This window comes from Syngnathus leptorhynchus, chromosome 11 (assembly GCF_054491065.1).
Source record: "Syngnathus leptorhynchus isolate UIUO chromosome 11, UIUO_Slep, whole genome shotgun sequence".
Lineage (NCBI taxonomy): Eukaryota > Metazoa > Chordata > Actinopteri > Syngnathiformes > Syngnathidae > Syngnathus > Syngnathus leptorhynchus.
The window spans coordinates 4,374,507-4,400,946 of record NC_141205.1 but is presented as its reverse complement, the minus strand read 5'-3'; the positions used below and the strand labels follow the sequence as shown (position 1 = coordinate 4,400,946).

The following is a 26,440-nucleotide window of genomic DNA, read 5'->3' as shown; positions in this document are numbered from 1 at the left end:
GCAGTGTGTATCATCCTTGATTTGACCTTTTGAAAGAATATGGACATTATATGCAATACTGCATTTAATGGCCAGGACACATAACGAGGTGTCACAAAAAAACGACAGACTTTCGTTTTCCCCTTTCACATATTGAAGCAGCACATCTGCAAAGAGATTTGCTTTGTATGTTTTATTTAGCATATAAACTGAAGAGATTTCTCTTAATTAGAATACTGACTGTAAAAAGTCTTAACTCAGGTAATGCTTAGCCTTATTATAGTTCCATCCTCTGTGCTTTGTGAGGACTAAATGAACACTTCCTGCTATTGTCTGTCAGGCACAAGCACAATCTGTTGCGCTCTGCAAAACACACACACGCACACACAAACACACACACACACGCACGCACGCAGACCCGTGCAAACAAAAACACAGGGGTTTTGTGTCACTGGTGCAGGGGCGGCACTAACAAGTTACGGGAGGTTGATACGTCAGAGCAACTGTGTCGTCCGCGAAAAAAAAAAAGAAGTGAGCTGAAGGGAGTGATTAGACGAGCGAGGGTGAAAGAAGAGAGAAGAACTGCTGGCGCTCACATGAAGGCAGGCAAGCCAGCGCGAGACGTTTTGAGAGAGAGCCGCTTGTGTCAAGCGGTTGAGTCAGTGCGCTCCCCTGTCAAAGCCGGATTCGTCTTCTCATAGAATCTCTCTGACTGCTGCCACTGACTGACGACTTGGGGAACCTCGAAGCTGGTAGGAAACATTCATTTATTATTATTATTTTTTTTAATTTACTTATTTATTTTCTTTTCTTTATTTTTTTATTTTTTATTTATTTGTTATAATTTACAAAAAATATGATCATAATAAGGAGTACGAATCAGTGGCCACTGGCAATCTTATATGCTCTGTGATGTGATGAGTAGATGCTGTCGTTTTTTTCATGTGAAAAAGTTTGTTGAAATTAGTTTTTATCAGAGAAAAATTCAAGTTGGAAAAAAAAAAGCAAGAGAAATATTGCGCCGTTGTAAAAATTGTAAAGCTACATTGTAAAGATTTTTTTTGTGTGTATACGTTGTATTTGTTTGCTTTTCGAAATGTTGTCCCTCAGGACGGGGAAGGGGAGAAAATTGGAAACAGACTCACCCACCCTGGAGAGTGTCCGCTCAAATCTTTGCAAAAAATGAGAAACAGAACATTAATGCTGCAGGAGACAGACATATAGAGATGAAAACATGGAGGCAATATAGTTAAAGGCCGGAAAGAGGCCGGGAGTACGGAAGTAGTTGTCTCAACAGCAGATACCGCTTCTTTCAAGCAAGGAGCATTAAAAACAGGATTGAGTTATTCCGCATATTGTTTTTCCAGACCAATATACATCTTTTACGGAAGCCCTCCCTCTGACTAATAAATCACATTCGTACCATATCGTAACATACTGAGAATATAACAGATTTTGCTTCTGTGGTATGAGGCATGAATCAGTGAACCTCAATTGAATGGCTAAAACAGCACTATAATAATAATAACAGCTATAAAAACAGCTATAAGAACCGTTTTCACTACATCATCCGAAACCCTTTCTGAGCACTGGATACAAATGCAGCTGCCTGAGTTGTAGACATTTTCGTGAGATTATTGATGGGCAATTATAAATATATATGCACATATTTTTTTAAATATATATATATTTTTTGCACGAGATAGTTCATCTTCTGTTTCTATGCCAGAGTTGTATTTTGTAAGGTTTCTCATTTTTCCCCTGGTAGGGGTTTTTGAGTTTTTCCTTGCCCTTTTGGGAGCCTAAGATCAGGGGATGCTTTGAGAATTATTGTCAATTGATTGTCTATGTGAAGCCCTTTGAGACTGCTTGTGATTTAGGGCTATACAAATAAACTTGACTTGACTTGACTTGACTTCTTTCACAGTCAAAGTTGCATTTGTTTTGTGTCGTGAGCAACTTGAGACTCACTCAACAGCGCCACTGCTGGTTGGAGTCAAGTAATGCACGTCCTAGCAATTCATTTGTCTGGTTTGTAAAGGTCAGGGGGCAGCAGACACTCAGGTGGAAATGGCATTTGAGAGCACAACCTCTGACTCATATTCTGTGAAGGGACACAGGAGTGTCTTTTAGTCCCAAGTTTGTCCACTTTAGGTACAATTCCAATCTACTCTGTGGATAGTGGACCATGTGTTTGGTGGTGGATTTCCTCGTCTGGAGAGCAGACAAGACAAGAAAGCTAGATTGAAGGTGCTTGTCTGTTCAGGTAACAAATAAAACATGCTGCTTATAAGAGTAGCACCCCCTGGTGGGAAAAAAAGGTTCTTTGCAGGAATGATCTCATTTGAATGTGGCTGCCAAGGGAGGTCTAATTGCACAGGGAAAGACTGTCAGATGAATTTGTCATGGTGGGAGCCGTTGAACTAAATATTTCTGCATCTTTTTTTCTGTCTGGTGAAGGAAACTTGGACATATTATAAATGTCAAAGATATAATTGTACCTTTTCCACACTCATCTCAGCGATATCTCCCTCCTCTGTGGCTTGACTTTGTTTTGCTGTTGGGAGTGGAAAAAAGGTTTTGAGGCTACCCACCACTGTGAGAACCCTTTCTTGCTTAGTTTCCTCAACACGGGGTGCACCCTTTATCGTCGGGAAGCCAAAACGTTTTTTTTCACCGAGTATTTGCTTCAAGAAGTCTACATGGAGTTATGCCACCTTCTGGAGGCATCTATCTCCTTTTAATTTGAAGAGTGTGATGGTTAATTGTTCCACATCTTGTGCTCATCTTCTTATCCACTCACTCTTCTTCTTTTATCACGCTTTCTGGCAATCTGCCCTTCAAGCACTGCTCCCTCCATCAACGTATTGCCTGACTGCATTCCTCTCATTCCTGCTGGCTTCCTGTGACTTGAAGAGAAGTAGTCCGCGAAACTCCACCTTGAAGTCCTACCCGTGTATTCCATATGTCGATTGTCTCCTCTTCACTTTTAGATTCATTGTTGAGATGAAATGTAAACTGTGATTATTTGAATATTTGGGAAACAAATGTCGGGGACACGACAATTAGCGACCCTTTTTAGAAAGTTCGGGGAACAGTCCATTGACGCAATAGTGACGGGAATACTTACAAGCATTTTCGGAGGAAAATCTACTTGTCAGAATAGTAGCCTGACATGCACGTGCCCTATTGCGTCAGAAATATCGTTGATATGAAGTGCGCCATTATATGCTCAGTGTCAAACGTTTAGCGTTCAATTTGGAAGAACCGCCGTGAAATTCGATTGACTCGAACGGACAGTATCTCCAGTGATGCAGCTCACAGTCGATCGGAAGTAGGAGTTTTCGAGACAATGATGTTTTCTAATTCCAGTTGTCATTTTCCCCTTAAACAATTGAAGTGCACAATCACAGCCTTGTGATGTTCAGGGTCAGTCTGGGTCAAGTGTAATAATATACTGGCTCGGTTTAATGCCGTGCATTGTTTGTTGCTTACGGTGATGTGAATGAGCATTTGTTCTGGCCAAAGGTGGAGATGACCATGTGGGACTGGACTTCTCCATTACTGCTACATCTTCACTGACAAACAACCAAATCAACGCTTCACCTAAAAAAAAAAAAAAAAAAACACAATTGATTTGAACATTTTTTACTTTTGAGACAGAGGCCTGCACCAAATAGGGAAAATCTGTGAGTAATTGTCCCACCCTTAAAAAAAGTTTCTTCTTTCGATGTATTGCGCTACAAGGTTGCAGCAAAACACTACATTTGTCTAAATGATGCTCTCAACTAATTCCGACAAAGTTCTTTTTCAGCAAATAACAGAGTAAAGGTTCAAAGAATTCTGCAAATAAGAGAATTTGCAAATGCTGTTTGCACAATTGCGCCGGTTTCCCGTATGCACTTCAACTCGGCTAAACCTAGATTTTTTTTTTTCTTGACAGGTGCTTACTTAACTGACATTTAAAAAAATCCTAACCTGCCCAAATAAGGACATTCCTTCAAATCAATGCTTTGCACTTTGCGGTTTAACAACCAAATGTCACCATTAGAGAAACACTTTCATTGTACACTGACTACACAATTCCTGAAATACACTCACTAGTCTAATAGTTTAACGTAATGACGTCATGATGAGTGCACCGCCGCAACCTGCCAAGTAGGTTGTTGTTCTTAATTAGTCCAAGAGGCGTTTCTCTTCCGTTGCCAACCTTATTTGGCACATTTTGGACAGCTGTCACCATATTTGAACAAAAACAAAAAAAAAGTTTGTCGAGTTCATTCCGATTGTAGACCCGCACCCACGCAATTTGAAGCATCTCACTTGAGTGCATAAAGCGCTCCCGCGAGAGGCGCACTCAAGGTGAGACTGACTGCTCGTGGAGGAACACTTTTTTTTGGAACTTTCTTGCAGGAACAATTTAGTGATCGCTCAAACCGAGCACGAGCAGCAACCGCATTGGACTTTTTGTGTGACGTGATACTCTTTCACCTTAAATACGCCCGTTGGTGCGTCTCGTGCAAAAGTGGAAATACTGTTTTGAACTTCACCTTCAGAAAGGTAGGCGATGTTTTTCCTGGTTTATTTGTTTATTTCTTTATTTGTCTATTTCTTTACTGATGTATTTCTTTGTTTGTTTTGGCAGCTAAGATTTCTGGAAAATGCTTTTTAAAGGATATGAATGAATCAAATATACGCGCGGTATTTGCTTGATACTCTCATTGATATAGTAATGTTGTTTTATACAATTTTTATTATATTAAATATGTATTCAAGCTAACTTAAATTTAAATGTTCACGTGGCCCTGCAAGCTTAATCATGAAAACAAAAAATATATGGTTAGGTCTAAATATATTTGTATACTGCGAGTTGTTAACAATTTACACCTTTATTCATATTCGAATTGAATGAAGGAAATGCAAATGAACCAGCACCTTAATTTGTGCACCCTGAAATGGACTCAAATTAATTGGGAAAATGAGTCAGATTTGGTTAATTCCTCACATACATCATTCCCAGTTAAGCACATAAAAGGCCTGAAGGTGATTTGAAATGTAATGTTTACATTTTGAAGGTTTTGTTGTGAGAGCATGAGGTCAAAAGTGGTCAAAAGAAAGAAGTGGATCTCCACAGAATCATTTCCACAAGCCCTTGCAGGTGGAAGAAGGAAGGAAAGTTGAGAGGAAAGTAGGAGGGAAGAAGAAAATTCAGGTCTGAGATGGAAGATTAAAAACGATGGCAGACGAGCAGGTTTAAGGCTGATGGAAGGAAGGAAGGAAGGAAGTGAGGACGCGTGAATAAATAACAGATGTGACTGGAGAAAGGAAGACAGAAACAGCTGTAAGCAAAGGAAGGAAGGAAGAAAGAGAGGAAATGTGAACTATATTTTTATTTGTCTGACCCTGTATATGTACAAGTACTATATAGTACAGGCTACCATTTAATGTGAATATTGAGTGACAAAAATCATAACTGCTGTACTTTTTTTTTTTCTTCATGGACATTTCTACCCATAATAAATTCGATTTTTTTTTCTGCTAGGCAACACATGTTTAGTTGTATGATGTCAGAGGTCAAGGGCTGCTGTGTCGAATGTGTTTACATTAATATGACAAAAGCTTTCACATGTCACACCCTATAAGCCCCTTAAAATGATTATACGCACACGACTTGATGCACGCCAACGTCCATGAAGGACTACACGCCCATTAAGCGAGATTTGATGAAATATTACTATGTTGTGTTGTGTCCCTCTCTGGATGGATGAGGTCATAGTTTGGCTGCCATTATCAAGATTCAACTTACATTAGTTTGGTGTTGCCCTCATCCAAGGATTTGACACCACTGTTTGCTTTCTGTTGCCTCTCAAGTTTCTCAGATCATGTGTTCCTCTGTTTATCGCTCACTCAAAGAAGATATCGTTGGTCCTTTGAATTGCTTGATACACAATCTGCGTGTGTGTGTGTGTGTGTGTTTGATAGGTTGGAAAGGAATAATAAGCGGCCTTTTTATTCAACGTGAAGCGTGTCACCTTACCTTAACTGTTGTCCTTTTAACTTTGCGAGTTGTGAGCCTCAAGGGTTGCTTCTCAGAAGAGATCTCACGTGGAGAGTGATGACTAAAACTGGCTTTGTCCATAAAATAGTGTTTGGCAAGATAAAATTGATCACTGATCCCCTTTAATTCTGTTCTCATGCTGGGTCATGCACAAATATTTATGCCAGAGTGGCATGAAACAGATGGAGGTCAAAGTTCAAAATAAATTCAGTACAGTATATGTATGTTTATTGGTGTCACAGTTCATTCACCTTTCCATATATATCCGTCCGTCCATCCACTACCATGTCCGTTTCCAAAAATCTGCTGTAAAATATAAACCTCAGCTAGTCGTTGCAAGCCATCTATTTGGGGTGTTTCATTTTATTGCAACCTTTTACCAGGAAAAGACCGTTACAATTCTCCAGTGTTGGCCAATGTAATCCACAGCAGTGTGCTGACAATAAGCGCAGTGTTCTGGATGGGCCATGGCCCTAGATCACATTTCCTGTTCCTGATTTAAGATTTCAACTCATATGACTGTGATACACTCCTCAATACACAGAAATAAGTTGACTTGGGTATTGTGTGCGGGAAACAAGATGGGAAGAATGAGCAATAGTGATGAAATTTGAACAAAGTCAGCAGCTTTTTTAAAAAAAAATAACAAACTGCTTTAATGGCAGAATAGTAACCAGGTGTGGAAAAAAAAAAACATTTTAATCTCGGCGCTAAACTTCTCAAGCCACCCAATTTCTATACATTTGAATACTTTTATGTAAAAGTTGTTTTTCGCTGTTTTTCTTTCAAGGCTCTTATGTAAACAAACGGACTAAATAACAGTTTACATCTGTTTTCAGTTCCAAACAGTCTTGTGTAAACAGCCCATCCAAACGAGGATATTCTTTGTATCACTTCGGATCAACTTTTAACAAATGAGGATCAGCGTGTGTCGTGAGGAATCAATTGAAATCCTACTAAAGAGCATGCTAGCTTGTGACATTGTATCACGCCTACACGAGTTCATGGTGAGCTGACAAAACCTTACCTTGCTCAGCCCGCATAGCCTCAGGAACAGGATATCAAAATACTTGTGACTCATGTTGGTTGAAAAATGTGGCCGAGACAATGCACAGCAGTTGAGCTACGAAAAGACAAGTTGACGTTTGCTTGAATGCTTCTATGCCACTCGTCATTTTTCATAGATTTAAATAAATTCTTTGCTTGTCCTCCTTGACACTGGTTACCTAAGGTTTATTTTATTCACAAACAATCCGGCAACACCTGGGCGTCAGTTGCTTTCAATGCACTCAACGCCACACGCTCATAACAACAAATGCTATTAATACTGCCCCACTCACGCTTGCATGATCGTAGTAAATGTATGCAGGACAACAGGTGATGCTAAAAATAAACAGTGGTGGCTACATGGACTCAAAGATGCACTCAGCAATACTTGCCTTCCAAAGTAACAAACACGCACATCGTCGCCTTCAACTGTCGCACACTTCGATCCTACGTATGCAAACACAAAGACCTGCTGTGTACACTCGAAAGGAGCAACTGCAAGCTATTAATATCTTGGACCCACACACACACGTATGGATGCACACATTTGGAGATGGATACTCCAGCTGCTCGGAAGCAGAGGGACAGAATGTCCCTAGCAGCTGTGCATTCCTCTCAACGTAAGAATAGAGGGGAAGGCGGGAAACGGAGGGATTGGTGGCAAGTAGGAGGAATTGCTGTAATTGGATGGAAGTAGCTGTACCTTTGGTGATTGATTCTTTCATATCGTTCATATATTCTCCTCGGAGGCTCGCTGGTCCAAACAGGTTAAAACCTCAGTGACGCAGTGTGCGCCATATGTACACAAATAGTAACTCTCACTTAGGCCGAAGCCCGACACAGCGACTGAACTCCATCCAATAACAAAGTGGCATTTGCTTCAACCCAACAATAAACAAAGCCAAATTTACAGGCCGCAGCGTGGCTATAAATACAGCTGACAGACATCTGCACTCTCAAGCTGCAGAGATGCGCCAGTAAATCTATTCAACCAAAATAGCAGCTTCTCCTTGCCGAAATGAACCAAGAGGATGTTATGGTGCTGACTAACTTTAGATACAGGAAGTGCGCAAGTGTCTGTGTGTGTGTGTGTGCGTGCGTGTGTGTGTGTGTGTGTGTGTGTGTGTCGTGCAGAAGGCCCGCAAAAAGAGGATGGCTGCTTGTGAAACAAATATGCCATTACAGAAACCAGAGGTTTGTCTCCTGTTTATTTTTAGCACCACAATGCTGAAAATGAGAAGAGAAGCTCATTTCAGATTATTTCTAGATGTCTGGTTATTCATTCAATAATTTCATCATGGCAAAAACAATCTTATTCTGTTTTATGTTTATTATTTGAACTGTAGTTTGCAGCGTATATCACACCAAACTTGATAGACTGGGCTTGGGTAGTCAATGATTGACACTGTGCCGATTTATTGGCAAGAAGCAGTGTTTGGTAAAACAAAGATCTTCATATTATTTGAAATCCAAGATGAAGTTAAAGTGTTCAGACTTGACATGGTTGAGTGCAGGTAATTCCTGCCACCCCGCCTTTACTGATTACTCGGTCGCTCTGTTCTATTAATACATCGCTTCCTTGTGCGCCATTTTCTCTTATGTTCAACAAACAAGAGGCGGGTGTCAACCACGGAAGGTCACCGTTTAATCGCAGAGCGCATTTTGTATCGACATCACGTGCAATTCCACAATGAGACAAGTGACAATTGGTGATTAGTTAAGAAAGTTGTGATAACAACAAAATTTATACAAGCCAATCAGATATTTATTTTAAATTGTAATGAACGTCCTACGCTTGAAATCCACGTTACTGTAGATCCTGTTGGTCTGATGAACACGCAGCGTGGGAGCGACTGTTGCAAACCTGAAACACCCTCACACAGATGATTATTTCATCGTGAGTCAGTGTGACTGTTGGGAACTGGGCCCAAATGGAGCCGGTTGTGACCATGAAAATACAATGCCGCTTATGAGGAGAGACATTTTACTGGAACCTTCCGAGGTTGATTTTTGGACTGGAGTATAGTGGTTCGCTCAGCTGACTTGCATGCGGCATCAATTCTCATTCACTGGTGCTCACTCAGTCAAGTTCAGCCTTTGTTGTGCTTTTTGTTTTGTTCCACATTGATGAATTTTGTAGGTCTTTTTGTGTCCACATTGTTGTTTTAACAATACAATTGTATCTACTGTTTGGCAGTAACAAGACTGTCACTCATGACATATATTGAGCAATATTGTCGATTGCAGCCATATGAGCTTGGTACATTTCCTAAAGTTGCTTTCAAGTAACTCTTAGCTAGTTTCATACTGGCTGCAGCCAAGTTGTGCTCTCAATTTTGCTCATTCAGCATAATTCTTCAAGATTCATTCATCAATTATGATGTCTAGTTTTGATACTTCTATTTCCTTATACTGTAATAACATTTTCAAATTAAATGTTTTTTTTTTCCCCCCCCTCCCAAGTCAAGTGTGATCTATCCTCAACATAATCCAAAAGGTTTCAAGTCTCTTTAGTCCTGTCATGCAATATGTCTGCCATGTTTGTAAAAAAATAATGTCTTCCTCTTTCTGTTGCAATCCATAGTGGATGCCATCAGCAAAGATCTTTCACTACCCGAAAGTGGGGGCCGGTCCATGGACCTAAGCGTCTCCCAGAGGGTAGTTCATCCGGGTCGAGATTCGGCTATGCTGGCCCCCCACCGTCCCTTATTCCTGGGACCGTTTAGCTCTCAGCCCTTCTCCCAGTTTCCTTACCAACAATTGCAGGTATGCGCACACGTGCCGTTGACTCATTGCAGTCGCATTTCCTGTTGCGCGTACTATTCTGATTCTGCCTCCTTGCCCTTATTTGTTTTCATCACAGTTTTTCTTCTTTCAGTACAACGCCGAACAAAGGCAAAAAGGAATGGAGGCCGAGAAGCAAGAAGAGCTCCAGCAGTTAATACGAAAGAGTAAAAACGAACAAAGTGAGTGTTTCGTGTTCTCTTCTTGTCAGATTGTTGACATTTGCTTCATCTGAGTCATAGCTTATTTTTTTGTTTCCATAAAAAAAGGGAATTTCCTGCCGTTCTTTTTGCTCTCAGATTACGAGGGAATTGCGTTAATACGAAATCTTACGTCAAATCAACCAGATTGACTCAAGCTGTGCCCCTCTGGCAGGAAATAGGCAGTAGCCTCGAAGGCAACTCTCGCTTTCGGCATTATTCAGAAGAAACGTTGCAGATTTGGCTGCTTTTCACTTATGTCAATAAAGCCGCTGCTCATCCTGACATCTTCTCGATGATGTGGTCACGTCGACCTGCAGGTGCCGTCGCCAGTCCACTGGTGAGGCAGAAACTCAGAGAACACATCATTATGAAGAGCCAGCCAAGCCATGACAGGGTCACCCCCAAACACGTCAGTCCTACACCAGGATACGCGTAAGTCAAAACAAACCACAAACACAAACTCCTATTACTCTCCATTCATTGAACTGAATTTTTTTGGGTTACCAAGGCAACCACTTCCAGACATGTCCCCAAAGTCTCAGCCGTCCCCTGGTGACATCCATAGTAAGGAACTGCGGAGAACAGGTGAGCCATCGCTCCTTTCATTGTTCCTGGCCGGCAGAGCCAGAAAGAGAGAACAAAAATAATCTCGCAAGTCTCGACAACAAGGCACAAAGAGCAAGACAGTTATGTAACAATGACTTAGGTATTTGTAAAATGAACTGTGTGAGAATACAGAGCAGGTTTGTCTCACTGAAAGAATGACAGAAGGAGTGGTTTGATCTTTTAGCACACGCCTGAAAGTACACTGAGCTAATCTAATTTTAATTGTGTCTTTTGTGAACCGGACACAATTTTTGTTTATTTCTTTTTTCGGAATATTTGATTGTGAGCAAAATAAATATTATGCTATATTGACATGGTTAATGGTTTGTTTGTCCCTAGCGAACGTTCAAAATATAACATTGAAGTTAAATGCTTGACTTTGTGCGTGCGGGCTGTGTTGCCGAGGTACTTAGTACGTCTTTCATTTCTGGTTTCTTTAGGCTGCAATTCTTGGGCTAAATATATAGTCGCATGTGAGTGTTGTGTCGTGCACGTGTTTCCTTGTGTGTTTATGTCGCTTTTTTTTTTTTTTTTATATGCACACAGTGTCTGAGCCAACGCTGAAGTGGAAGTTAAAGAAGCTCATCAGCACAAGACCAAATCCATTGCAAAGAAAAATCAGTGCCCCTCCTGCTGTCAAGCACAGGACAGAAACTCGAGGTGGAGTATTTGCATCGAGCTGTCTTATGTTACAAACTCCTTTTTAATGTATAGATTGTATATTGAGATAAAAAAATGTGTCTCCCAGACTCTTCACCCGGCAGCACCCCAGCATCAGAGTGTAGCTCTCCCAATGACGGCCTCCATTTAGAGAATGGGGCCCTGCCGCTTGCTCACGAGGTATACCGACTGCTGCTCCAGATGAGATCTAACTTTGTGATCTGGACGAGTTCTAGTGTTTGAATGCGCTTATGTGTTCAGATGCCTTTTTATTTTTTCTTCAGCGCTTGCTTGTTGTCATATAATTAAACAGAAATAGCCAAGAATGTGTGTACATGATACAGAGCAGTCCATGGTGGTACTTCCCGTTCGTCAGTGTTACAGTCCAACTGTTCAGGGTCACATTGTCCCATTTTAATGATAATGTGTCATATAAATACTATGTGTATATTTAGTTACCATAATGTACATCCTTTTGTTGTATTGATAAAAATGAATAGGATCTTTTTGTGATCATTCCTAAGGTACTTTGCAATCAATGTGTTCCTCTGATACAGGCACAAAAGCTTCTGCTGAAAGATGGTCGATTGGCCAATTTCACTCTGCCCACCAACCCAACTGCTCGGCCCAATATTACTGCAGGACTTCCTGCGCAGGTGAGCCGGTCTTTCGGCGTGATTGTGTTGGATTGGCTTGTGAGTAAAATAAGTGCTGAGATGTGGTCATTTCTTAATAGGCCAAACCCAAATTCTTTGCATAGTTGATCTATTAAGGTTAGCAATCCACTGCGGTGTTGATAAATGTTCAGAATGCGAATCACAAGAAACATTCTATTTTGCCCTTGACAGATGTCAGATATCCTCCCATCTTTCAATTGTCTTTGTCCATCTAGTTTGACCTGCGAGTAGCCAGAACTTTGGCAGTATCAGCTCTGCCTCAAGTCTACTTACCCCTCGATGGAAGTTTTCCAGGCCAGGCTCACGGCCTGCAGCCTGTACTCATACTGGAGCCGCATACTGGGCTTGTGCACTCGCAACTCATCTCCTGTGAGTAATGAACGACTTAAAAAGTTTGTCCCACGGCAATAAATAGCTCAATATTTGGCAAGCTGTAGATAACTGTGAATATTAGTAATAAGTAAGTTGTCTTTCCTCCAACTATGTTTAAATACACTCTGTACAATATGCATATATTATAATGAACACATGGGCTCCCTCTAGTGGCTTTTCTGTATTAATGCGTGAACGTGCAAACAGTTAAGTTTTTTTAAAAGTCTGTTTTTCTTCAGTGATAATTCTATTTTCTATCCACGATTCAATTTCATTGTAACTGAATTCTGTCTAACCTTTTATGCATTTTCATCATTCACTGATATTTAACTTGCTTTTCTCATTTGTTCTGCCCCTCCTCCTATTCCCGTATTGTTATTGCCCAATGTTCACAGATCAAGGTTTGAGTCCTCCTTCTCTGCAACAGCGACCTCACTTGACTTCTCCTACAAGAAAGGAGGGCCTCACCGCCTTTTCCTCCCACAAACCCTTGGAGCGAACACGCTCCGAACCGCCGCCCTACAGTCACGCGCCCCTTCCTCTGCACGCCAGCCTTCAGTGTCACACTCAGCAATGCCACAAAAGTGGGCTGGAGAGGTTTAAGTTGAATTCCCATCTGAGAAAGGTGAGTGGTTGGAGATGCACGTGCAATAGTACACTACAATACAACGTAAACATCCTGATACCCATTGAGAATCCTCATTTCACACAGATCCCATCAGAGGACATGGACCTGGAGGAAATCGGATCAGAGTCCGGTTCCATGTGCGGCTCAGAACCGAGCTCTGTTTCCGAGGACAGCTACCTCAGAAGGCAGAGCTCAACCAGCGCAGACTCCGTTTATGACACGGAGTCCACCACCTCCTCACGTGAAAGCCTGATTGAAAACTCGCATTCTGTCGGACAGGTAAATTATATTTTAAGATGTTGTTATTATTATTATTATTATATTTAATTATCAATGAAATATAACTGAAGGATCTACATCAATCATTAGTGCTGAATTTACTGTTCATGCATCCTCGAACGTTTCTTTTAACATAAGGGGGCGCTATAGCTTTAAAAACGACTGTCAACTTCTCAGCCAAGTTCAAGACAGGCGCACGTTAATTTTCAAAACCTTCACAGGAGGACAATTTGATGTGATCGTTTGTCCTTCACATGGCTTGCTGATGTTTTATTTCTATCCTTTACGTGGGAATCACAGAGGCAGTTGGTCCATCGTCCGGCATTTCACGTGGACTCGCCTAATGTGCCTATCCTGATGTGGCCTCACCAGCCTTTAGTGCGAACCCAGTCGTCTCCAGCAGCAACCTCCCTGCCTCCTCTTCACAATGCATCCACAAGCGTGCCCGTTTCTCTGTCCAGTCCTGCTCCAGATGTCAAGCTGCACTTCACCACTGGTGAGTCGTGCAGAGGGGGGGAAAAAAAAAAGCACAAACATGCTTCTCAACAATTCCTCTTTGTTCAAAAATCTCGAGCTCTTCAAAAATGTACTTGAACGCAGAACAGTTCTTCTGCTTTACGATTTAAAACAAATAACACATTCAATACACCTCAAATCGTTTCAATGCCAACTAAAAATGATTTAGAAGGGTGTTGTTTTGTTTGAAAGCTGTTCATTTTGTTGCTCTTGAGAATCAAGCTACCTCACACCAAGTCCAAGTGGTCTGTGCCATGTTTATTGTCCTCAAACTTGCACGTGTACATTGAAGTGGCTTAGGCCAGGAACTGGTGTGGCTTTGTGGTAAATCACAAGGTGGAACCACTCACCATGCTGACATTCTAAAAATCCAACCCTGGGAGTCTGGAAGCTGCAACTGGCATTTATTTGGCTTTTATGGCCTCCGCTATAACTGCACCAAATAAAGAGCGATCCGACAGGAGTGACTTCGGATAGAATGAGGACAAAATTAAAATGCCTGCTCACTTTTACTCGCAAGTGACAGCTTGTGTATTTTCAAAGTAGTGCTGACACAGGATCTGGCCCACCCACTGCTTCAATGGAATGGGTTACATTTTAAATCTTCACTCTACATACTGTGTGTGTGTGTCTGTAGGTATAGTTTATGATGCTCAGATGCAAAAGCACCAATGCACCTGCGGGGACAACAGCAGCCACCCCGAGCATCCCGGGAGAGTCCAAAGCATTTGGTCCCGACTGAACGAAAGAGGTCTGCGAAGCAAATGTGAGGTATGAACGCTTAGCTTTTACTCAATCTTTTTTTTTTTATTGTTTTCTTTTGAGATGTGATGTCAAAGCCGTGTTCCGTTGCCATTTTTCACCCATCTGTGTATTTTTGTGTGCTTGGTAGCATCTCCGAAGTAGGAAGGCCACTTTAGAAGAGCTGCAGTCAGTCCATTCAGAAAAACATGTGCTTCGCTACGGCACCAACCCGCTGCATCGCCTCAAGCTAGACAATCCCAAGTTGGCTCGTAAGTCTTACAAACATGAACTGACATCGCTGCATTCAATAGAATTAGAAAGCCCGTTTTTAAGATTAACATTGTTGACCAAAGTGCAGTGACATAAATGATCATTCAAATGGGAATAATAACATGGTGATTGAATATGATCAATTTCTTCCTGCAGGAATCTTGGCTCAACGTATATTTGTCATGTTACCATGCGGAGGAGTGGGGGTGAGTGGACCTGCTTGCATCCCACCATTTAGGAATCTAGGGATATTTTTTTGGTCCCACAAAAAAAGTGCAGTTTGGTTAAGTAGTTTTTGTGCGTAAGGAAAAATAGAAGGTAGTTTAGTTCAAACTTATTTGGCAGCAGAGATGGTAAAAATAATACAAAATAGACTGTTTTTAGGCTTAAGATGCTCCTGAATAAAAAATGTCTGTTGTGCAGTCAACATAACTTTGAAGGCATTTATTTGAAGGAGAGGGGGGGGGGCTGGGTGTCAGTCGATAAGGCGACTGATCTGCCTGGATTTCCGGCCCAGGACTTTGCTTGCCGAGTTATTGGAACAAGATGGCAGCGTCTATGATAAAAGAAATTCCTCCGAATTCATTGTTCTGCTTTGGGACACGGCCAGACACGGAACTTAAAAATAAGTCGTGTCCAAAGAGGCTGAATGTTAACTTGAATCAGTTTTGCTTTGAGAATTTGAAGACAATTTTAATCGTTCTAAATGAATCAAGCATTGCATTTAATTGCGTATCTCTTTCTATGTCATGTTAATTTCATGATTGGGTTCTTTTTCTTTGCTGACAGGTTGATAATGACACGATCTGGAATGAGCTTCACACGGCAGCAGCGTCTCGTATTGCCGCCGGCTGTGTCATCGACTTGGCGCAGAAAGTGGCGCAAGGAGAGCTGAAGGTGCGTCTTTTATTATAGAATAAATTGTCAATGATGACATTTCTGCAAGAATTTCAAAGTCTGAACAATTCTAAGTGGCAGTAATACTTTTAACAAGAAATCCAAAATCCACACCCCACTTTAACATTTTTCCTTTTGGTCCATAAATGGTTATAATAAACCCTTACATCTCAATGCTCGTTATTATCTTGAAATTAAATGGCATCTTTTAAATTCTTCCTTAGCCAGTATGCACACGTTTAGAACGGCTTACAGAAAACTAAAACTGACAAAAGTCAGTGATGCTGCTTGAATTGGTTGTGATTCTAGTTTTTTCCTCATCTAATTATAATTTGCAAATTTTTGCCTTTAATAACTATACAGACGGTTTTGTTTTCTTTTATATCAATACTTTAATGTTCCTGCTGTTCATACCAGCATAAAAATTTAACTAAAATCAAATAGAATATTTACTCACCCTTGGAAAACACATGCTTTACAACAATTTTTCTATTAAGTGCTAAATTGTGCATCTTATACTTTAAGTTTTATCATGAAACTCAGTGAGAAGTCTCATAATATTTTCTAACATTTCAAGTAGAAAGTGAATAATCCATATCAATTTCGCCTTCGTATGTAGTTTGCAAATATTAGTTCAAAGAAATATTATTGTGTCTTTTCATGGTCTTCTCAAACATCACCTGCAGGTGTAAATACACAAAGATGTGAATCTTTTCAGAGTGATTCTTGGCACGTCTCGGTCGAGGTGTTTAATTTTTTTTCTTCTCCTTTTCCAGAATGGATTTGCAGTGGTGAGGCCGCCCGGGCACCATGCCACACATTCCTCCCCTCTGTAAGCGCACCTTTTTATTTAAATTTTATTTTTTTTACATATTAACCGCGCTCCTGACTTGATGTTCAAGAGCAGGCACGCTGGGTGAGAGTGGATATGTGACAGTCTTTGATTGGAAGCATTTCGCCTCATGTTTGTGCGTGCCCTTAGCAGTTTTTTTTTTTTTTTTTTAAATGAGAAGAGAGTATATAAACTATATCCTTCACATACGCAAACACACTCGCACAGTTTCTAACCAACCAGGGCTGACATTAACATTACGCCACTGTTTTTCACACATCACCATTTTTTTCTCTCGCTATAGGGAATTGCTCCGCCATTCGTCATTACATCCTGTCAGAAATACTCTGTAAATCTTTTTGCCGTGAGCAGTGAATTTTATGATAAGCGTGTGTTTCATTTTGTCACATATTCTGTGGCCTCTGCATTTCTTGGGCTGTTTCAAGATTTTGGATTCAACGTGACATTGTCGTAGAAAAACATTTCCCATGGCACAAAAGGCATTCATTCCGAAAATATTTCCACGTTAGCGTGTCGAGGGCTGTCTGTGCTGTGACTGTCCCAACCTGCGTTCAATAAGCACCACATGATTTGTTTTAGAGGTCCCGACAGTCCACATGGTGGTTGTTTGATATTAATTCGCCGATGATATCCTGATAAACACATATGGTCTTCCTGTTTGTCCGCAGGGGTTTCTGTTTCTTCAACTCGGTTGCCATCGCTGCTAAGCAACTCCAACAGAAAGTCAATGTCGGCAAAATCCTCATTGTGGACTGGGTGAGTTGCTAAAGCACGACACCGCTTTTGTAATCAGTCATCAATTATTCTTTTGTCACCATCTGTGCCCAGGATGTTCACCATGGCAACGGTACCCAGGAAGCCTTTTATAATGACCCGAGCGTCCTGTACATCTCGCTACATCGCTATGATAACGGCAACTTTTTCCCTGGTAGTGGACATCCTAATGAGGTATAGACTTTAGACTTCTTTTTTTGTTTTGTTTTTTCAAATGAAGGCTGAAGCAACTAAAACATATCCAGTGGGATAAATTGTGCTCATGCATTCTGAGTTTAGTTTGAAATAACTACGTGTTCAAGGTGAGGGCTGATTAGCCAAGTTGTACTTCTCATCATGGGCTACAGCAAGTCCTTCCAGAAATCACTGTAATCTTGTGTAATACCCCCCCCCCCCGAGCAACACGAGTAAAAGCACTCATAGCAACCACATGTGAGAAGCCCCGGCACTTAAAACTCAAATTCACTAAGAAATAATTATTGAAGGTGCACAAATGCAGCTGCTCGCATCACTCATAAGTCCGCCAATTAGGCTTGATGTAAGATTAGGGGGGAAAAAAGAAACAGAATATATTCCATCCAAAACTTCACTTAGGATCAGTCTTCCCTTTAATTGTAAACATCATCTTATAATGTCTGCATCACTCCTCTGTGTGTATGATTTTCCCCATGTTTGAGCACATAAGCCCATGAAAGGATGTGAACCTGCGTGTCTTTTCATACAAGCGCTGGAGATTCCAATGAAATCTGCCCGTGGTCTTCCCCCAAAATAAATTCGGCAATTGAATTCACAACCCATTGGATCCCACACATTCCTTTGCCCCCCCCCCCCCTCTCCCCCCAATAATGAGCGTAAATGGTCAATGTTTTCCCATAAATCCCCCGATGAAGACGGTACATAAAACATTGGGCTGACTTGGATGTGGTTTCGCCTTAAGTGGCCCTTCAACCTCTGTTTAGCCGTGCGGTAAACCGCTGGAGTCTCAGTGTCCCCTCGTGTAGGTATATAACTCACCATGGGGTAAGGTTGTGATGTCATAAGGCAGAGTACTGTGTACCACACAGTGACTAGCAAAGTCCTAATCGATTCCAGCAACCCTTTCAACATGAAAGGAAGACACAGAACAGAAGAGAGCACGAGATACTCCGAGCAATCGTAAGAATTGTGGGACTTAGTGTGTGTGCGTGTGCACGCGCAAGCGAGTACATTACCAGTTGGCAGAGGATGGAAGGCCTCATGTGTTTTGCGTTTTGTCCTGTGAACATCCCGTCCTTTGAGAGAAGAATGGAGTCAGGCGCTCCGCAATGCTCATCGACATTCTTTGTTCCGTACGCACGCACGCACGTTACCACACCTTATTGCCAAGAGGGTGTCAATCAGCCTCCACACGCTCCCTTCAAACTGACACATTGACTGATGGCAAAAGGGCTGAGGGAAGAGCTAAATGGCTGTTAGCAGGACTACAAAGAGAGTGAGGAATCCTGAACCCTTCTTTCCAAAATTGGGCCTCAGTTTCCTTTCAGTTCCCTTGAGTACTATGTAAAAGTCAAAAGAGCTCCCTTGACGCTGCCTAACTTTAATGATGGAGAAACACAACAATAGAAAGTGCACATTTAAATGTTTTTATTTATTTTTTATTTTTTTATTTGCTCTCACTGTGCTATTTCAGGTTGGCGCAGGGGCGGGCGAAGGTTTCAATGTGAACATTGGCTGGACAGGTGGTTTGAATCCTCCCATGGGTGATGCAGAGTACCTGGCTGCATTCAGGTAAAAAATGACTTTTGTCACCATCAATTCTTTACATAAGCCTCAGGAATACAGCTTAGAGGTACTTTCTTTATTTGTTTACCTCATTTTATCTCCCATGATAAACAAATTACCACGAATTTTTACTATTGGCTGTCGCCCTCATCCGATTTTTTTTTTATTTATTTTATTTTTCCTGAATTTGTTTGTTCAGCTCGATACTGTGAAATGTTTCCACTCGTGGCTCACCACCAGATGATGAAACCGTATTTCAGATCAACATCCCGCTCACTTGGTGGGTGGGCCCCTCGTCAAAGGGAAAATGCTAATGAGGTTCCCCGTAATGATATAAAAAAAAAAAAAAGAGAGAAAGAAAGAAAGCCATCGGCCCGGTGTGCCGGCTTTGAAACACTAAGTCCAGTGTTTACTAGAGTTTAGAATGGTAATTAAGGAACAACTGGTTCTTTCCGGAGCAGCCGTTTGGTTTTGGTTTTTCACCCAGTACGGGGAAATGAAGAGCGTTTTCATGTGTAAAACTTACTTAGCTAACCACAATCTTTTACAGTACTTGCAGTGACGTGTGGTTCTGGAGTGGGGGGGGGGTGAGGTTCCTGGTGGCTGTACCAGAACCTCAAGGGAAGTCGACATGACCATTTTGAACCACGGGTCATTCTTTACGCAAAACAAATTCAGACATTAAAAGGTTCAACAGTTCCACATTCTTTCCATTGCAATACATTAAAAATGCATTTGAAAACCAAAAAAGTTGCAAGCTTAAAAGGTTTGTACATATTGCAGTACCTGTGTTAGGTGTGTGCCTTTAAGAGGCGGAGCTGGAGGGTGCTTGGTGGACTAAAGCCAGTGAGTGTCTGGCCGACAGAAGCTCCTGCGTGAGTCTGCTCAAGTGTGTTTATAGGTTTTACTGTTCTCCCAGTGTTTAATAAATGGCTGAAAAGTGCATCAGCGAATGTGGGGCTCCTTTCCCACATGTTTACGGTTTGTGTATCGTATAAAGTCACAAAAACAAGATTGTATTCTAAGCCACAGGTAGTGGGGCTATTGATAGATCACTTATTTGCAAGCTACATCATTGGTAGTTACAGTCAACCAGTTGATCATCAAATTGTGCTGTAATTTAATAATTGCTATAATTTCAACAAGAAGTGAGCAAGATTAGACATTCTTCACAAACTTCAAAGATTACTGAATTACATCGGAACGTCACACCGCATTTGTTCTCATTAGGTGATTAGCGCAACGAGAAGCATAACACGCTAAACGGACACAATTTAATGCATCATAAGTTCCTGTTTATGTTGTCGGACCGCTGCCAGTTTGCATAGTTCCATTTGAATCTATTGTTTGGATGACAGGGTGTTCCGGACTTTTCTCACGATGGAGTGAAAAGCGAGCCAGACTCGGGTCGTTGGTGATGTGTGTCTGTTTTTCACTGCCTGTATGTGACAAGCTTGTGGTGGTGAGACTCAAGTACAATCAAGCAAAAGCTCACTTGTGCTGAGCTGAGGTGTCATGATGTTTAAAAGATCACGACGGTGGCCCATATTTAAGGTCATGCAACCGGCCGGTAGCGCTGTGTGTTCATCTTTCTCTGGCTACTGACACATCCCAAAGTGTGGAGGAGAGAAGAATACAGAGGAGGAGAGAGGGGAAAGAAGTGAGGAGGGGAAGGGGGGGGTGCAATTGTTAGAGAATCCAAAGGCGGCGTAATTAGGCCCAATGGATCCCAGATGGGTGGCTGTCAGTGACGTGAGAAGAGGGACGAGCTCCTAATAGGAACCAGACGCACGCAAACGCCTTTGAACTGCCGGCGAAAGAGAGAGAGAATCAAACGCGGCATGGGCCGTGTACGCACTTTGGCAGCCGGCGAGGGAAGGAAGTCGGAACCGAGGAAAGTGTTCTCCCTGGAGTGCGCGGGGTGTCTCATTTCTACCTGTTTGTGTCGCAGGCCTCCTCTCGCACGTTGTTTTTACTCGTGTGCTTTATGCACATGTTCGCACTCGGAACTTGCTGCTCTCACCCCCGGCCGGTCCCATGGAAACACATGACACGTGTCATGTTTCAATCATGTGTTTTCAAATTTTTGCTGTGCCAATTTTTTTTTTTCTTTTTAACCTGGAATTCAAAGTATTTTTACTTGGGTCTGACTTCACTTCAGTTGGCAACCTTTTTTTTTTCCATCTGTGTGCTGCAGAGCAACTAAATGCTGTTCCACCATGTTTGCTTTAAAATCTGGGCTCCACTAATTGATGGGGTACGCCTGGACCACAGCAAATGTAACGTTAGCTTCCATGTCTTCACGTCCAAATTTTATGACCTTAGAGGAGCTGAGATTTCCGGGTCCTATTGCTCAGTAAAGCTCCATATGAAGTCATTCCGATTGGATTTTCTCTGTGTTCCTCCTCAGAACGGTAGTGATGCCCATTGCCCACGAGTTTTCGCCTGACGTGGTGCTGGTCTCGGCTGGATTCGATGCAGTCGAAGGCCATTCATCGCCGCTTGGAGGCTACAAAGTCACAGCCAAGTGTAATACTCACTTAGACCTACAGACAAAAATAGTCAACTGAACTGGATTTGACTTTGACTGTGCTTGTGCCCTACCAGGTTTTGGGTTCCTTACTCGACAGCTGATGTCACTAGCTGGGGGTCGCGTGGTTCTGGCTCTGGAGGGGGGGCAAGACCTCAAGGCCATCTGCGATGCCTCTGAAGCCTGCGTCAGCGCCTTGCTGGGGATGGAGGTGAGGGTTAGCGTTAGGATTAGAGTTAGTATGTGTATGTGTCTTCGCATACCATCCGCTTACCACTGCCTGCTTGTTGGACCTCAGGTGGAACCTTTGTCCCAGTCCGTGTTGGACCAAAAGCCCTGCGACAACTCTGTGCACTCACTACTGAGTGTAATCCAGGTTCAAGGTGAGAAAAAAAAAAATCCCGATGTAAACAAAGCACAGCTGCTCGCATCAACAGGGGAAACAAATGCGCATAATTTCTGGCGGATTGTCTTTACTTTAAATCTAGGGTTAGGGTTTCAAAGTAGGGTTTCATACTAGAGTTAGGGTTTCAAATGAGGGTTTAAAGCTAGGGTTAGGGTTTCAAACTAGGGTTTCAAGCTAGGGTAAGGTATGAAACCCTACTTTGAAACCCTAACCCTAGCTTGAAAGCCTAGTTTGAAACCCTGAACCTAGCTTTATGGCCCTCCGAAAGAAGCTATGACTACAATGCGGCCCGCGGAAAAAATGAGTTTGACACCCCTGATTTAGTTTTTAATTTGACTCTTGATGGGTGGGCAGGCATTCGTGTTTTTGTTTCCACTTCTCCTTCTTTTGGAAGAAGTATTGGAATTAAGGTATCCAAAGGTATAAAACAAAAGTCGGGTTCATCTTCGGATGCTTGGTGGAGACGTTTCAAAGTGTAAAAATGTTCTCGCAAACGTTGCCTGTGTAACTTAACAAATCATGTCATGATGTGAACAGTTTAAACCTGAAAGGGATTCATTTGTATTATTTGTTTTGGGTAAAGTTTCCTACAGGAAATCGAACAAATCCAAGGTCGGCCCGCGTCCCAGTATCGTTCCTTTTCTATCGTCTGTAATTGAATCTTCTGAGGCGCTCACCTTCTTCTTCTTCCTCCCTTGTCACCTCTACGCCCCCGGCGCTCATCCCTCCCTCCGGCCATCCCACACACGCACACATCCACACAAATTCACCCTGGCTCCAATTATCTTCAAACACTTCTCTGGCACACGGCCTTCACAACATCCCCTCCTGATTGCACACAAATGTTATCCCAACCAAATTAGATGAATTAAAAATATTTGCAAAGCCACAAGAATGTTAAGCCTGTGATTTAAGCCCGGAGAGAAATATATGGGAGTTATATTCTCGCAACACATTGGCTTGATTGAAACTTCCTCTCAATGTGTGTCACGCGCCCTTTCAGTTTACATTTCTGATGTTATCAACAAGGATGTTTGAAAGGTGCGACATTAAACGGCGCAGAGCAGATGACATCCGCTCATCTTTCTCCGTTTGGTTCGCATCAGGTGACTACTGGCAGAGCGTGAAGGACTCGGCGGCCACGGTGGAGCTGTCCTACCTGCAGGCCCAGAGGAGGTGGCTGAGGCGAGATTCTGACAGCGACGCCGTCGACGCCATCGCTTCGCTTTCCATGGGAGCCTCTGACAGGTTGGTGGAATGTTCACGTAAATCCACGTATACACCTGCAAGATAAGCACGATTATTTTCAGTCAATTGATAAAATGGCCGTCCTCCTGAGATGGGCAAAAATGGGTAGATTTATCTGCTTATTTCCTTTTCCACAAACAGAATAGCATGTTTAAACTAGTGGGGGACGTGCAGAAAATATTGTGAAGAATATTTTGGACTTGGCTTCCATTATAGAATTTAAATCATCCTGTTTGCTGTCATCTGGCAGCCATCGCTAGCTGCTAACGTGTCGGCTCTTTGGACGGCATCTTATAGCGTTACGGAAACAGCACAAATATGTGCAATTAGCTTAGTTTTGTCATGAAGATTGTTGAACTGATTGATTGTACCTGTACTGGTTTATAGTTTGATGAATCGCATGACTCATAACGATCCTTCTCGTTGAATCAGTAAAAATGCAGCCAAAACGCCAGAGAAAAGTCATTCCACATGAAGAGGGAATCTTCGGAAGCAGACGACCTTCTCGCGTTCCTTAATGGAAGAACACACGCGTAAAAATGCGCACATACAAATGTGCCTGTGAAGGAGAGCAGACATCCCCTTGTGATAATCATTGAAAAGAAAGAATTCGTTTTGCACTATATACTGTCAAATGTTGACAGTTTAGGGCTGATTGTGCTCAGATATTCAGATGGATTTTTTTTTATCTGGTCGAGCTACAGTGATTTATCTTTTTTTTTTTTTTTTTTCTCGCTTGGCCCGGATGGAGTGTTTTTGACCAAGCCCACCATCATGGCATCAATGTGGCGTGACCAATCAAAGATGATCGATGTCATGTTTTCAGGAGTCCACAGTGCACATGCCCTCCAGGATAGGGGCTCGCTAAGACTTGATGGTGTCGATTTTTTTATTTGTTTTTTCTTTCTTTCGTACCGATGGATGAGCATTCCTGCTGTATTTTGAAAGAAGTACTCAATACTTATAAGTCTTCACTAACTTCGCCACTGCCACCGAAAGCCTTTGCGATTCAGCTGACTCGTGCACTCAACTGAACGTTGTAACTCAAGCTGAGCCCGTTTATTACAACAATGTGCCGACGATGGACTGGCATAGCTTTAGGAAGTTTGTGAATGTTGTTTTCCCCGAAATGTTGAAAAAGAAATCCCCATTTCAAAGAAATAATTGTTTATTTATGCAGCACTTCCTTTGAGGTGCTCTTGTATGTGACAATGTGTTGTTTTGTTTTGTTTTGACTACGTTGCATCTGATCTTGATTTCTTTGTTAATATCAGGTTGTTTGTGCAGCCGCATCGATAATGTTGCTGACGATGTGAAAACAAAACAGGTCACCCTGGTTTTTTGGGTGACTCATCAAGCCATTGTTACCAAGTTGACGTTCCCATCCGACACATCTTAATCACCTGTTGTCTTAATGAAAGCTTATTTTTGTACATAATGACAAAGAACAACCACCCAGTGTGCTTACTTAAAGAGACCAAATGGTGAAATGAAGTATCTGACCAAGCTACGTGAAGGACACGTTGACATATATTTTTTTTTGATTGTCTGCTTTTTAATCTTTATACTGTTGAAAAAAACGAATCAATTATATTCTTTTGAAAAAGTTGACTCATTGTGTTCTCTGATAAATTATTTCTGTTCATAAGGGCACCACTCTTTTATTTTATTTAAAATTGAGATGAGATTCTGTGCTGACCATTATGACTACTTTTATTTTCAAAATGAATTTGAAAAAATAAACCGAAACATTATTCGGTTAAATTTTAAGCACTGCTCACCTTGTTTCTCAAAAGACGATATATTCTAAGAGATGCAGCAGTCACTACAAAAAAAAAAGTTTTATTGGCCACAGGAGCTGACACAACAAAGATCACAAGCGGATGCAAAACTATACAAGAGCAATTTCTGCACCTCTAAATGATTTAGCATTCCTAATCAACATTTTAAAACACATTTTGCCTCATGGAATGCCAGAAATACATCAATCGTATATTCTTGCATTGCAGTCTGACAGCACAAACTCTACAGAAGAAGAAATGCTTCTGCATGTGTGGATGTTGGAAGCAGTTCATTCTATTTACAAAAGAAAATCAAATGCGGAAAGGTGTCCAACCACTGCAGAACCAAATCAGATTTGATTCCTCATGCACTCAGTCTTCCCACGAGTGGGGCCTTTGAGAGCCGGAGCCGGAGTGATTAGCTTATTAGCATTTTAGCTGTAAACATTCCCGTCAGAAGCGCTTGTGGGCGCCCGTCTTGTTTCATTGTCACTGCAGGCCAGCTGGTTGTCGATGAAAGCATCGTTTGGAAGAGTCCACTTCTGGATTGTCACATCTCCTCACTCAGTTCAGAATCAAGTTGGAGGCAAGCAAGGGTCCAAGGGAGAGGGGGAAAAGTTCCGCCAACGAAAGTCTGGATGACGGTTTTGTTGTTGTCCGCTGGAATTTTCCACTTGTTGGCTTTCTGCAGAGAAATAAAGAGACGGGTGAACATACTTGGCGATACAGACATGTGGAACACATACTGTGCTTCCTTTTAATTTTGTAAAACAAGAGAAATGTATCATGGGAGAGAAAATAGTTTTGGTTCTCCAATTTTCAATGTTATTTTATCTTTTCTTTTCATTTAGTTTTTCTAATTTAAACATTATTTAAGATTTTTTTTATATTGTACAATGTGGCAGAAAGGTTATATACTGACATGCTGTAGTGGTTTTATCAATAAACATTTGACATTTTTAAAAACGTAAAAAATTCTTAGATTTGCGTTTTCAGCTTCAATACTTTGGTGTGTTTTCAAATATTTACCAATATTTAATTGAGTGATGTTGGCATACCTAACCCTAGCCCACACCACCAAAATATGCCTACATATCAAACAAGCGACCATGCATAGCCATGCCTGCAGCTGCATGCACACGCAGGCACAGGGACAGGCCCAGGCCCACACTCCTGGATAGGAGCAGTCAACACACAATTTCCCATTTTGAATCAGAGTCTAAAAATAAAGACCACTATCACAAACCACAAGTTGTGCATGAAGCTTTTTAAAAAGGAGCCACAGCTGCTCTCAGATCAATGAAGAGTAGCAGCTAAAGATTTATGATGAACCCAAGAGCGTCCCACAGCTCGGGCCAAAATATATA

At 41.8% G+C, this 26,440-nt stretch overlaps 1 protein-coding gene across 2 annotated transcripts; it reads left to right on the top strand.

Annotated features, from left to right (window-relative positions):
- Window positions 1-463: 463 nt before the first annotated feature.
- LOC147048938 (histone deacetylase 7-like) lies at window positions 464-24,906 on the top strand. 2 transcript variants are annotated; one of them, XM_085924730.1, is made up of 25 exons: window positions 464-731; window positions 9,669-9,850; window positions 9,963-10,050; window positions 10,389-10,503; window positions 10,580-10,656; window positions 11,224-11,337; window positions 11,426-11,517; window positions 11,895-11,993; window positions 12,230-12,383; window positions 12,782-13,011; window positions 13,099-13,293; window positions 13,594-13,789; window positions 14,447-14,580; window positions 14,702-14,822; window positions 14,980-15,029; window positions 15,613-15,720; window positions 16,497-16,552; window positions 17,242-17,329; window positions 17,402-17,521; window positions 19,017-19,114; window positions 21,519-21,637; window positions 21,716-21,849; window positions 21,937-22,021; window positions 23,151-23,292; window positions 23,725-24,906. In XM_085924730.1, exons 2-25 carry the CDS (start codon window positions 9,719-9,721, stop codon window positions 23,765-23,767), a joined length of 2,790 nt encoding a protein of 929 aa, XP_085780856.1. In that variant the 5' UTR covers window positions 464-731; window positions 9,669-9,718; the 3' UTR covers window positions 23,768-24,906. The 2 variants fall into 2 exon arrangements, with proteins under 2 accessions (XP_085780856.1, XP_085780855.1); XM_085924729.1 differs by lacking the exon at window positions 464-731 and adding an exon at window positions 4,191-4,539.
- The last annotated feature ends 1,534 nt before the right edge of the window (window positions 24,907-26,440 follow it).

Excerpts from the sequence above, each read along its gene's own strand:
- LOC147048938 (XM_085924730.1), top strand. The coding sequence starts at position 9,719 with ATGGACCTAAGCGTCTCCCAGAGGGTAGTTCATCCGGGTCGAGATTCG. Across the intron at positions 16,553-17,241 it reads GCCACACATTCCTCCCCTCT|GGGTTTCTGTTTCTTCAACT; the intron begins GTAAGCGCACCT and ends GTTTGTCCGCAG. Across the intron at positions 21,850-21,936 it reads GCGCCTTGCTGGGGATGGAG|GTGGAACCTTTGTCCCAGTC; the intron begins GTGAGGGTTAGC and ends GTTGGACCTCAG.